We start from the raw sequence: 12,282 nt of genomic DNA, 5'->3' as shown, positions 1-12,282 counted from the left end.
TCTTAAGTATGTATATAAGTAACAACTAATTATTTTTTTTCTACATTTTTTTTGGTCTTACTAACAAGCAAGGGAAATTTAGATGATACTTTTACAGGGGCTATTCTGTGTATTGGTGTATTCTGGTATTTTGATATAGCTGTGAACTAATTTTAAAGGTGTTTGCACTTAGTCTTCATCTTTTCCAGGTGATACTGAGTATTTTACTGCCCCCTGCTATACTGCTGTTGGAATATAAGACCAAGGCTGAAATGTCACATATTCCTCAGTCTCAGGATGCACATCAAATGGCAATGGATGACAGTGAAAACAACTTCCAGAATGCAGCAGATGAAATACCTATGGTAACACAGGGGAAAGGGGTGCAGAAATACTAAAAGCAACATTTCTAAATTAAAATAATAGTTACATTTTATAATTAAGAGCTAAAATATCCAAACAAATCTCCAAAAGCATGTATTTCTGTATGTGAAGTTAACCCTTTCACTTTAGGAGGTGTTTAAAGAAGTAAGGATCTTGGACAGTGCTTCAGAAAAGCATGATATGGAGACGCCAGCAAAACCGAAAAGGCTTCCAATTACACAGAAATTTTATGCATTTTATCATGCCCCAATTGTGAAGTTTTGGTTTAATACGGTGAGTTTTATTCTGTGTAACGTGTTCTTATTTGGAAATCTAATACAGATTTTTGGGTGTTTTCTCAACATGTAGCTCTGTGACTTGAATCAGAGTTTAAGCACTATTTTTTCTGATATTACCTTACTAAACTGGAAATAAGTACTTGATTCTGAAAAACTGCATACCTGCAGTGCTCAGGTATGTTCTTAAGTTTGTGATGGTTTTGGTAAATACCGATTTTTTTTTTTTTTTTTTTTTTTTTTTTTTTTTTGGTAAGGTGATTAAGAAAGAGTACCTAGCATGAACATTTTTATTTGGCCTGAGTAATGAGTTTCATCAGTTTTTAGCACTAAATCCATCATCATTCATTAGGCTAAAAAATGTTCATGCAAGAAGTGTTCATAAATAACTGTGTTTAAAGCATTGTAATATAAACTCTATAATTTTTATTACAGAAAAATAGCTTATTGCTGCTACTTTTCCTCTTAGTAGGAGGAAAATGTTTGTATCTCCTTCTAAATAATAACCTTTCCACGAGGGTAAATGTAGGACTGTAATTGTATGTGGAGATTTATTTTATACCACATTAAAAGAATCCGTGTACCTCTATAAAGAACACTTATGTAATTTTATGAAAAATTTTCCTTGCTGTTTTTAGCTGGCATACTTAGGATTTCTCATGCTTTACACGTTTGTGGTCCTTGTGAAAATGGAAGAATTACCATCTGTTCAAGAGTGGATTGTTATTGCTTACATTTTCACATCGGCAATTGAGAAAATTCGTGAGGTATGTCTATAATAATCTGTGATTCCATGTTTCTGTGTCGATTACAACAATATGCTTTAAACTGTCTTAATAAACAAGAAAACCTAAGAAACCTTAAACGTCAGAGTACATGATGTAATAGCTTTATTTTAAACTTTGATGTAAACTGCTGGTTTTGATATAAGAAGTTTCTTGGACTTGCTTTTGAATGTTTTCTATTTAAAAGGTGGGGTGTATTTTGGTTTATTTTGGTTTTTGGGTATCCCCCCCCGCCCCTTCTAAATTTCAAGGAACGGGCAATGACACCCTAGGCTCTGTTTTTTCAGGGCTGATTCTTTTAGTTCTCTACATTCGTGTTGTGCTGTCTACAAGTTGCAGTGGAATAAGCAACCTTGCTTTTCTGAGGGATGAAACGTGGATATAGCTATTGCTTTCAGTCGGACTCTGCTGCTGTGACCAAGAGGAAACAAAACCAGAAAGCTTTATCAAGGCAAGATAGCTATCGCAGCTACAGCTTGCTGATAAGTGCAAATTCTAGAAGAATCTTTTAAATGGAAGAGCTAAATCCATTAACCTGGTACCACAGGTCCAACTCAAAGAAACTAGAGCTCACTTTTGTAACAGTAACCGTCCAAAAAAAAAAAAGAAGAGAGAGAGAGTAGCAGCAAATGTAATGAAAACAATTCCTTTATGTGTTGTTCAGGCAGATGGGAACGTAATACATCTTCCTCTTAGTTGTGAAGCTGATGTGGTTAAACACTGGTTTTTGGATTCCTCAATTATAACGTGTAAACGGTCATACATTTGAATAGATTTATTTTTGCAAGTATAAAAAATTTATATGAATTCACATGTTTTAGCGGTGTTCTGTGTGCGATAAGTGTGAGGAGACCTGACTCTTAAAAATCATTCTTTCTGCAGATCTTTATGTCAGAGGCTGGGAAGATTAATCAGAAGATTAAAGTGTGGTTTAGTGATTACTTCAATATCAGTGACACAGTTGCCATTATCACTTTCTTCATTGGGTTTGCATTAAGATTTGGAGCAAAGGGGAACTTTGGTGAAAACACTTACAAAGAAAATTATGTTTTCGTTGCTGGAAGAATAACATACTGTCTCAATATAATTTTTTGGTATGTGCGATTACTGGATTTTCTAGCTGTAAATCAACAGGCTGGCCCTTACGTTATGATGATTGGGAAAATGGTAAGTACTAATTCTGTGGGATCTCCCTCCCCTGCTCCCCCCACTGAAATACCTTGCTGCCTCCATTGATAACTTTTCTCATTTTAAATTTAGAAAAAGTTTGCTTATCCTGGTGTAATATGTCAACAATTCAAAGCATGCAGATGTAGCTAGCTGGGATAGCACTCAGTGTATTTCAATACAAGTACTGATTAGAAAGTTTCCTTTATTCTGGAGCTTTCTCTATCACATATCCATTAAACTGACAAATCGTCTTCCGCAATTGGTTTTGTTCTTAGATGTCAAGACTTGAATAAGGTGATACCCTTTTCTGGGTTAATCTAACTTTGCTTCCCTTTTGGGTCAGATGTCTATTTATAGTCTTTTGAGGGTTTTCTTGCCTTTGTGCTCTCCAGTACAAAACTTTTTCACTTGTTTTTTGTAATAAAACACCTTTATGTTTTGTGCTGTGGAAGACTGGGAATGGACTGTGGCTCCCTGTTGTTGTCTTCTCTCGTATTTACTTGCTGTTCTTAAGCCAAAGATGTTGCCCTCTGGCTCATTGCTCTTCCGATATAAAAAAAATTTTGAATTATTTTAGTTTAAAATAATTTATTTCTCTTTACTGTCAGCAAGCTGCCCTAAATTTTTTTAGGTAGCTTTTTCATAATTTTTTTTGAAGTTGGAAGCTGGAAGTTCAGGCTCATAGCTTCCCCTGCATCGCCGTGTAGTCTTGGAATTTTCTTTGTTCCAATCTGGTGGACTCAAACGTGCTATTTTATAGCCAGCATGGAGGTGTACTGTAACCACGTTCATAAGTGACTGTACATCACGGTTATGTTTTGTAACATGAAAGCATATTTTCCAGCAAGCAATTGATAGGTGATGGCTAAAAAGCCATCTTGGAGATCCCTGTTTATTCAAGAACTCTAAGTCGCTTCTGTAATAAAGTGAAGTTAATGTTAGGAGTTACGCTGTTCTTAACGGGAGCTCTGCTAGGGTGGGGTAGAAGTCTACAGTAAGACTGAGAGACTAATAAATGAAAGAGTAGTAACAGTAGGCATGAAAAGTTTGTATGAGGATTGTAAGGTTTAAGAACAGCGTGTGTGTATATGTGTGTGTGAGGGGTGTTTGCTCTTTCCTGTAAAATGGTTCTTACAAAGTTGAACCCTGTTGTTCCTTAAAAGGAGGGGATCCAGTTACTTGTTTTTTCTCCTTGAGTTGTTTTTTGGGGCATAGGTGCTGTTTCTTAGTCCGTTCTCAGCCCTTGGAAAACTGCACCTGTATTTTGTACAGCTATTCAAAAGATTTGGGAAGGGATATTTCTCTTGCTTTACCAGCTGCTACTCTTCCACATAATAGGTATTTGAGCATTACGAAGAAAATCTATCAATTACCTTTTGGTCAAGAATAGTTAATGTGCCGTAAGCAAGGAGACAAGAAAACAAATTTTCTCACTGTTTAGTTGACAGATTTTCTGACCAAAGTATAAAATGCTTTAAACTCTTTTCATTAGAAAATATGTGGAATCCATCAAGTTTAAAAGTTTTTACAGTTACAGTGTAAACTTGTGAAATTGTAATTATGACCTTGTGGGATTAACTGTGTTTTGTTTTATTTGTTTGTTACTAGGTGGCCAACATGTTTTACATTGTGGTGATTATGGCGCTTGTACTGCTTAGTTTTGGTGTTCCTAGGAAGGCAATATTGTATCCTAACGAAGCACCATCTTGGACTCTTGCTAGAGATATTGTGTTTCATCCATACTGGATGATATTTGGTGAAGTGTATGCATATGAAATTGATGGTAAGACATTGTAGTTTTGAAATAAATAATGAAAGACTTTTTTCTGACAAAACCTTCTCAAACTCTTAGGAAATTTTCATTTTATGAAATGAAATGCCTTGTATTGTTGACGTACTGACTCAGGTCATCAGATTATGTTCTCTTTGTGAGTTTCACCTGTATGAGTTCTTGACCTGACATCTATTATTCTCACTTTTTCATTTTCCTTTGTAAAGCTTGCATGGCATAGAAAACTCTACTTAATCAGAATTTCTTATAAGGCTATTGCTAGCATTACTTGGAAATTTTTTCCACACAGCTACCATGACAAAGCTTTGGCTAGGTGTTTGGGGAAAAAAGAAAAATATCATATTATCAAACTGTCTACTGTATTGCTAATATGTGGGGATTTTTTGAATTGCAGAACAGTGACTGAGGGTTATAAGTGGTCGTCTTTTGTCTATATTTTCATATAGGCGTTTGTCTTCCGTCATAGCTGTGAGTGCTAAAAGCTATACCTATTTTCTCTGTCTTTTTTCATAAAACAGTATGTGCAAAAAATTCTGATGAAAAAGTTGCTCATCTCTGTGGGCCAGGAACATGGTTGACCCCATTTCTTCAAGCTGTCTACCTCTTTGTACAGTACATTATTATGGTTAATCTCCTTATTGCATTTTTCAAGTAAGTATATGGATAATTGATAACTGTTAATTTTTGCTAATCCTAATATAAATTTATAATAATAAGTTTATATTTGACTTTAATAAGATGACTGGAAATCACATATCCTGGTGGCAGTTCAAAGCAATCCCATTTGTTGGCAGCCTTTTCAGGCTCTAAGGCTGGTCTTCATTCCCCCTTGCTGCAAGCCCATGACCAAGGAGGGAAGGTTTGTGATGTGACTGGTATGTGTCACATCCATGAGACCAGGGAAACAAGAAGTTTAAGAGAATTTGAAAGCATTTTGAACCTTCTTAGTCAGAAAACAAACTAAATTACTTCTGGATCTGTATGCTGACTCTTGCTCCTGAGTTGCCTCCTTGGCCAAGTTCAACTGTAGAGTAAATTAGCCTTCTGCAATTATCTGCAAGCATTTGTTTTTTGGGAATAAGCAGTTCACTGGTACTGAAGACTGGCGGACTGCACAATTAGTGTGGCCTGTTATAAAAATCAGTTTAGTTTAAAAATAATTTTGGGGGGATTTTTTAGCAAACTTGAAATTTCATGTCATGATAGTGTCATTTCTTTCTGAGAAAAGGTACTCAAGTGATATTAGTTGAGAGAAGTTCATAACTCTCACCTAGCTTTAGAGCATAGTCTTTTCTTGAATGTGTTTAGTTTCCACTATTATTGTTTATCCAGTAAAAAAGACAAATATGTGCTTTTCTTTCTTATTTAAATTGACTTCTGAAGACAGTTGTTGAAATGTAAAATATTTGATGTGTTAAAATGCTTCTTTTTGTCTCCTTTCAGCAATGTGTATTTACAAGTAAAGGCAATTTCAAACATTGTGTGGAAGTATCAACGCTACCATTTCATTATGGCCTACCACGAAAAACCCGTTCTTCCTCCACCACTTATTATTCTTAGCCACATGGCTTCCCTGTTTTGTTGTATATGTAAAAGAAGAAAGAAAGACAAGACTTCAGATGGGCCAAGTATGAACAGTTCTTATCCAAAAAATTGTTATAACTTTTTAATGCAATTAAAGCAAGCTGTCAGAACAGTGCTAACTTCAAGTTTATAAGTATATTACTGTCAACAAAGTGGAGAAGTAGGTTTTAGTATTCGGTATTCTTAATTTTGCATAACACTTTAATTCTCTTCAAAGTTCTAAGGTATTTTTACAAGGGGAATAGTACATGGCTCCTAGAAGATCTCCAGTCAGACTAACTTGCATAAAAAATAAATAATAAATAATTAAAAAAACTTATCAGAAGACTGAGTTTCCTGTTAATGCTAATGGTGGAAGTCCATCTGTCCCCTTCCCCCCTCCCCAAAAAACCCTTTGAAAATTGAAAAAGAAAAAAAGTTTCACAAATAATAAAATCTAGCTAAGGAATATAGCCTCTTCCACAGTAATACAAATGAAGAAGTATCAGAGGGGCATAAGGAATGATAACATTGTGCGTAGATCATCTTAGAATTAGTATTTTTATTTGAAGTGAAATCTTTGATATTGAGCTTCTTTTTTAGCAAGGAGAGGAAGGGACACAGGAGGCATTGAGTGGTTTTATTTTTACACCTTTTGTAAAGTTATGGCTGTTAATTTCAATCACCTCTACTACCTTACTGTATACGTATCTCTTGAACTGTTGCTTTTTGTCTCTTTAGAACTCTTCCTGACAGAGGAAGATCAAAAGAAACTTCATGATTTCGAAGAGTTGTGTGTTGAGATGTATTTCAATGAAAAGGATGATAAATTCCATTCTGGAAGTGAGGAGAGGATTCGAGTCACTTTTGAACGGTAGAATATTTATAAATAAAAACTTCTGAACAGAGAAGGTTTAGCTTGTTGGGGGTGGGGTAAGTGTGCTTTCAGGGAGGTGAAAATAGAACTCAAGAAACTACCCAAACCAAGTACTCTTGCAAACTTTATATGATGCTTTTTCCATTGCTATGCAGAAGCTAATAATGTGATTTTTATATTCTGTGTATTCTGTAGAATAGATTTGCCAGCACTCAGTAAGTTGAGGCAATGGTATAATTTGGTTGTTCATGTTTTTATAAAATAATAATCTGAAAGTGCTGTAGGCCCTTTATTGATATGCATGTTAGTTTTGCAATTCAGAAGTGTGTACAAATATTGTGTCACAAAACAGTCCAACACTCTTACACCATCTTACCAGTTTCAGAGATTTTGTCCCTGTCCCACCTTTTTGCCCCCCCCCCCCCAAAGGACAAAAAGGTTGCAAGGATATTTCCTTTGTATATTGAGAAAACTTTTCATAGCTACTTCATATTTTGATTTTTTTTTTTCCTTAGGGTGGAACAAATGTGCATTCAGATAAAGGAAGTTGGTGATCGTGTCAACTATATAAAACGATCATTGCAGTCTTTGGATTCACAGATTGGCCATCTACAGGATCTGTCTGCTCTAACTGTGGACACTCTGAAAACACTGACTGCACAGAAAGCTTCAGAAGCTAGCAAAGTTCATAATGAAATTACACGGGAGTTGAGCATTTCAAAACATTTGGCACAAAACCTCATCGATGATGGCTCTCTGAGATCTTCTGTGTGGAAAAAACACAGCATTGGAAACGTCTTTGGTCCTTTTCCTCAAGGAGGCCTTGAAAGAAATAATGCTTTACTCTGTAACATTTCTATACGTGATGACAGAGAAGGCCAGCATAAGACAATTGGTCAGGAGTTAGCTCCAGTTCCCCGAAGAGAAGAAATAAACTTTCAAGAGGCAGGTTCCTCAGGCAGTGCCTTATTTCCAAATGCTGTTTCTCCTCCAGAACTTCGTCAGCGAATACAGGCTGCAGAAATCTCAAAATCCAGTAGTAGAAGTAAAAAATTAGGCAATTCATCCAACAGCATGCCACATGTAACATCCCCAACAGCTAAATTTTTTGTTAGCACGCCATCTCAGCCCAGTTGCAAAAGTCAGCTGGATTCTTCAGTAAAGCATGAAGAGACTGTTTGCTCTAAGGCTACAGAAGGAGATAATAATGTAGAATTTGGTGCATTTGTGGGTAAGTATAATAAAGTAGATTCTGAATGTCCTGAAGTCATTATTAGCTGCTCTTATCCTCTTGCTTCTGGCTCTGCTTGCCTTGCTTTCACCCAACCTTGTGTTGAAAATGGAGGATACGTTAATTGTGGTTTTATTCATGATGAGAGTGACACTAATGATAACTACAGCTGCAGAGTTGACAAATGTGATCACCAGTCCTCTGTCAACTTATCGAAGAACAGCCCCCAAACGAAGTTGTCTTTGTCAACTTGCGACATGACGTCAACAGTCAACTGTAATACAAGTGACGACTCACATGGAAAATTGAATATTAGAGATGAATTTTCCCAAAGTCAGCATGTCCTTGCAGTGGAACTACAAAACCAAGATTTATGTTCTAACATCCTTATGGGACTACTTCAAAAACTGTGGACCAAATCTAAACCACAAGGTTTGACTTATCAAGAATTGTATGGTATTTTGGGTGTATTCCGGTTGCAGGTGACTCTATTCTACTGTTATGCTCTGCTTTTTTTGCTTTTAACATCTCTAATTTCCTTATGTTGCTTGGATTTTTTTTTTTTTACTTAAAAATTGTTACTTCTTTACAATTCTGTCACATAGACAATATTTTTCTGAAAAAATTAGCTAGCTATTAAGTATAGCAGTTTTATGCAGTTAGCATCTCTTCAACTTCATATAGGCATTGTAGACAAACCTTTTGGGACTTTTTAAAAGATCCTGCATTCTCATTGCACAAACTAAAAATATTGTCTATTTCTTGACGAAATTACAGAAGACTTCTTAGGCTGATGGAATCCTGGACAAATTATCTTTGTGGTATCTGCCTCAAGCTGAGGGATTCTCCTGTACTATGTTTCTAAATACTGTTGTAACTGGGATCTTCCACTGTTGCCTGTGCTAATGTATCTTTTGGCAGTCCTTTTGGAAGCTTCCAAAATCCCTTTCTTAAATACAGCATTATGCCTCCCCTTAAGTTTTGCTTAACAGTAAAAAGATGCATGTTTTTGGTTAGAGTACCTACACATTTGAATGGTATAACAGTGGCAGATTCATTGCAAAACACAGGTGTGGGTTTACTAACTGATTACTGCAAGATAGGTAATGCTTTAGGTTAGGCTTAGTGTATAATACAAGATCGCAATCTGAAATTGCCAAGTTGCCTGTAGAAGTGTTATAATACCCCAGTTATTCTCAGTATATTTAAAAGGTTTGTTCAAGATGCAAGCATTTAAATCATTAGACAAGGGTTCATTCTACTGCAGGACTTGGAGTGCTAAGAAGATAACTCTATGCACTAGCATTTTTAGATTTGTGTATGTGTAGGAAGAGTATTTGTACACTCACTAGCTACTTGTTTATAACCTCCTCATGATTTAAAAAACAAAACACTTGAAAGCAAGACTAAACAAAAATAACTGCCTTGGTGATTGTAGAACTATCTAATCTTTGAATGTACTTCACCACTAATAACTTCATATACTAACTATACTTATTTTATTGGAGCCAAATTTTTAGCACATGGTCCTGTGACATCCAGCATTTAGAACATACTCTTCATTCTTACTTCCAGGTTTTATAAAACTTTTGATACAGTGCAACTTTACATCGTTAGTCCAAATAGGTTTTCATTTATTGTAAAGCCACATGCTTGGTAAAGCTGAAGAGTATTTCCTGCAGCTCGGAGGATGAAGGGTATATTGTAAAAGCTACCAGAGAAAACTGTCTGCTTTTTCTTCATTTATCGTACTTACAGAAATACTGCAATTTGGGCTGTCCAGTTCCCTTCATGTAAGGCATGTACATATGAAGCTTTAGAATCTTAGTTTCACATTTTGAATTGTGGCACTCCACACCTTAATGTGGGAAAAGCAATAGTTTTCTCTTAATATTTTGTTACACTGATTTTATTTTCATGTGTTTGGAAAATTTTCCCTAGTGCAATCAGGCACACACAACTTAAATGGTTTGTAACCCTTTGTTGTGATGATACAAACTATTTGGCATGGTGAGAATATTGCATGTTGCCTTGGATTTTGAATACTCTTTTAATTCCCTGTGTCAAAGGTCACAGAGACAGCATGGAATTACAGCGGTTTAAAGAGGCAGCAAGCAGAATTAAAGAAAGAAGTGCTGATATTGAGGTAAGCTTGGAAGATTTTCTGTGAAACTTAAGTTAGTGGGGATAGTGGCTTTTTTTTAATTGTTTTGAAAAACATAAGAGCAAATATAATTACAGGACTTGTTTAAACATATTCTGGCAAGAATGCATATCTATCTCAGTTCTATGATAAAAGCATAGTGAAAACCTGTTCAACCTTAACTACATATCAGATACTGTTGCTTCATAATATGATACCAATGAAATATTAAACAGGATCTGATTGTATGAAAGCTGAGAGGACTACAATTATGAATTAAAATTAAGATAAAATTATGTCCCACAATTAGAATGTTTAGCATTGTCAAATGAAGCATTTGACACCTGTAAACTTCAACATGGGTGTAGCAAAATTTCAGTGAATTAGTGACGTTTTACAGAGCAAGATGATAGTGTATGTGATTAAAGAAGTGATCACGCAAAAAAATTGTTCATTCCCTTTCCAAGGAGAAAAAAAAGCTTTTCCAGAAAACTTCGATGTGATATATAATTTCACTATCCTTAAAGAAGAATAAAAATAACTATAGGAGGGTTATTAATCATGACAAATCTGTCCTCTAAGTGCCAAAGCATATAAAAAAGCCAATTTTCTTTCTTTAGCTGTTAAGATAAATATATTAGTAAGTACAACTTCCCATTTGCAGTCACCTGCTGTTTGAGGGAAAATCTGACGTGAGAATTTAGCTATGACTGTTTGCAATGGCAATCCTCTGCTGAGGTGCCCCTTCTGGACCTTCTGATATGTATAATATGTGACCACAAAGTGTCTCTCTTTTTGTCTGTTTTTGCATGGGTCTTCTGGTAATAATTTTACAAATTGCCTCATTTGTTTTTTAATAGGAGCAACAGGAAGACTTCAAAAAAGCTATATTGGAGGGTATAGAAACAACCAGACTTCAGGTAAGTGGAGAATCTTTCTATTTGGTACAGCCATGATTTTCACCCAATACTGAATTTATTCATTACAGCTCAGATAGGAAAGCCTGTTTTCTTGTATCTTTATCCATAAAGTAAACCTAGACATCCATTTAAAAAAAGATGGGGGGGGGGGTGGAGAGGGATTTGGGCTATTGAGTAGTTATGATCTATTTTCAACAAAAAAATTACATCGTTCGCCTTTAATCAACCCATGTCTTCATCAGGTATGACACATTGTAATTGGAATATCCAAAGGTAGTGGGTACACAGTAATAGAATCTACTAAGAAGCAGTCTGGAGGAAGCAGGATCTTAAAATCTACTACAAAAGGCCTAATTTCAAACACACCAATATAAGTTGGCATATCTAGAATTCTGACCTTTAATTTCTGTACGGGAATTGATCTTTTGTCCTGGAAGCTTTACTTTTGCTGATGACCTGGAGAATTGTGGTTGAGCCAGATTTAGCAAGTTTTGTTAAACTAAAAAATTGGTGATCCTTTTAATGACTGGTGTTCCAGATTCACGAGATGCACCGAGCTGGCAGCCGTCATCAAAAGAGGGAGGTTCTGCATTTCCCCCTCTTCACCACGTTGTTCCTGCCACTTCCTTGTGTTAGCTCTGGCATTGTTGTGCCTCTTTGCAAGACAGTTTAAGCTGTTAAAAGTGCAAAAAGATATCTGTCAAAATAGCTGGATGGTTTTCCACTGCTGAACAAATGCAATTCGTTTACAAGAGGGATCTAAAAAATGCCTTGTGCCATACCTTGTGCAAGAAGGGGCAGGGGGGGTTATGTGTACCTTCTGGCGATGCTGCATGGCTATCTTGGCTCAGCTGTATGAGAAATGGTTTCCTTACTGGCACCTTGGAGGAGCTGTGTTCTGGGCAGAGGAAATATGCCAGATGTAAGAAACAAAGTCAGCCTTGGAAGCTGATGTTGCCTGTCTTCTCTGATATTTCTGCCTCTTCATCTTTGATTTTGTGGTTGTTGTTTGTTTAAACGAAAATGTAAGTTGGTGCACTGCTGCAGGCTCAAGCTTTCTCATTGCTTGCAGAGCCTCTGTACTAGAGGTTAATATAGCAAGCTGTCCCCTTGACATGAGTCTAATAGTTAACACTGGGTTGCAAACTCCAGCATTTCCAGAA

The 12,282-nt window shown here is 36.1% G+C and overlaps 1 protein-coding gene across 1 annotated transcript in view; it reads left to right on the top strand.

Moving 5' to 3' along the window:
• TRPM7 (transient receptor potential cation channel subfamily M member 7) overlaps nucleotides 1-12,282 on the top strand; it is a 61,630-nt gene that overhangs the window by 40,754 nt on the left and 8,594 nt on the right. The window contains exons 18-28 of the mRNA XM_064517317.1: nucleotides 189-344; nucleotides 493-636; nucleotides 1,277-1,405; nucleotides 2,306-2,590; nucleotides 4,202-4,376; nucleotides 4,904-5,036; nucleotides 5,829-6,013; nucleotides 6,690-6,822; nucleotides 7,341-8,056; nucleotides 10,126-10,202; nucleotides 11,060-11,119. Of these exons, the coding sequence (XP_064373387.1) occupies nucleotides 189-344; nucleotides 493-636; nucleotides 1,277-1,405; nucleotides 2,306-2,590; nucleotides 4,202-4,376; nucleotides 4,904-5,036; nucleotides 5,829-6,013; nucleotides 6,690-6,822; nucleotides 7,341-8,056; nucleotides 10,126-10,202; nucleotides 11,060-11,119 (2,193 nt within the window). The remainder of the gene's footprint in view (nucleotides 1-188; nucleotides 345-492; nucleotides 637-1,276; nucleotides 1,406-2,305; nucleotides 2,591-4,201; nucleotides 4,377-4,903; nucleotides 5,037-5,828; nucleotides 6,014-6,689; nucleotides 6,823-7,340; nucleotides 8,057-10,125; nucleotides 10,203-11,059; nucleotides 11,120-12,282) is intronic.

The sequence above is a fragment of the Dromaius novaehollandiae genome, chromosome 10 (genome assembly GCF_036370855.1).
Source record: "Dromaius novaehollandiae isolate bDroNov1 chromosome 10, bDroNov1.hap1, whole genome shotgun sequence".
Lineage (NCBI taxonomy): Eukaryota > Metazoa > Chordata > Aves > Casuariiformes > Dromaiidae > Dromaius > Dromaius novaehollandiae.
This window is presented reverse-complemented; position numbering and strand designations above follow the sequence as displayed.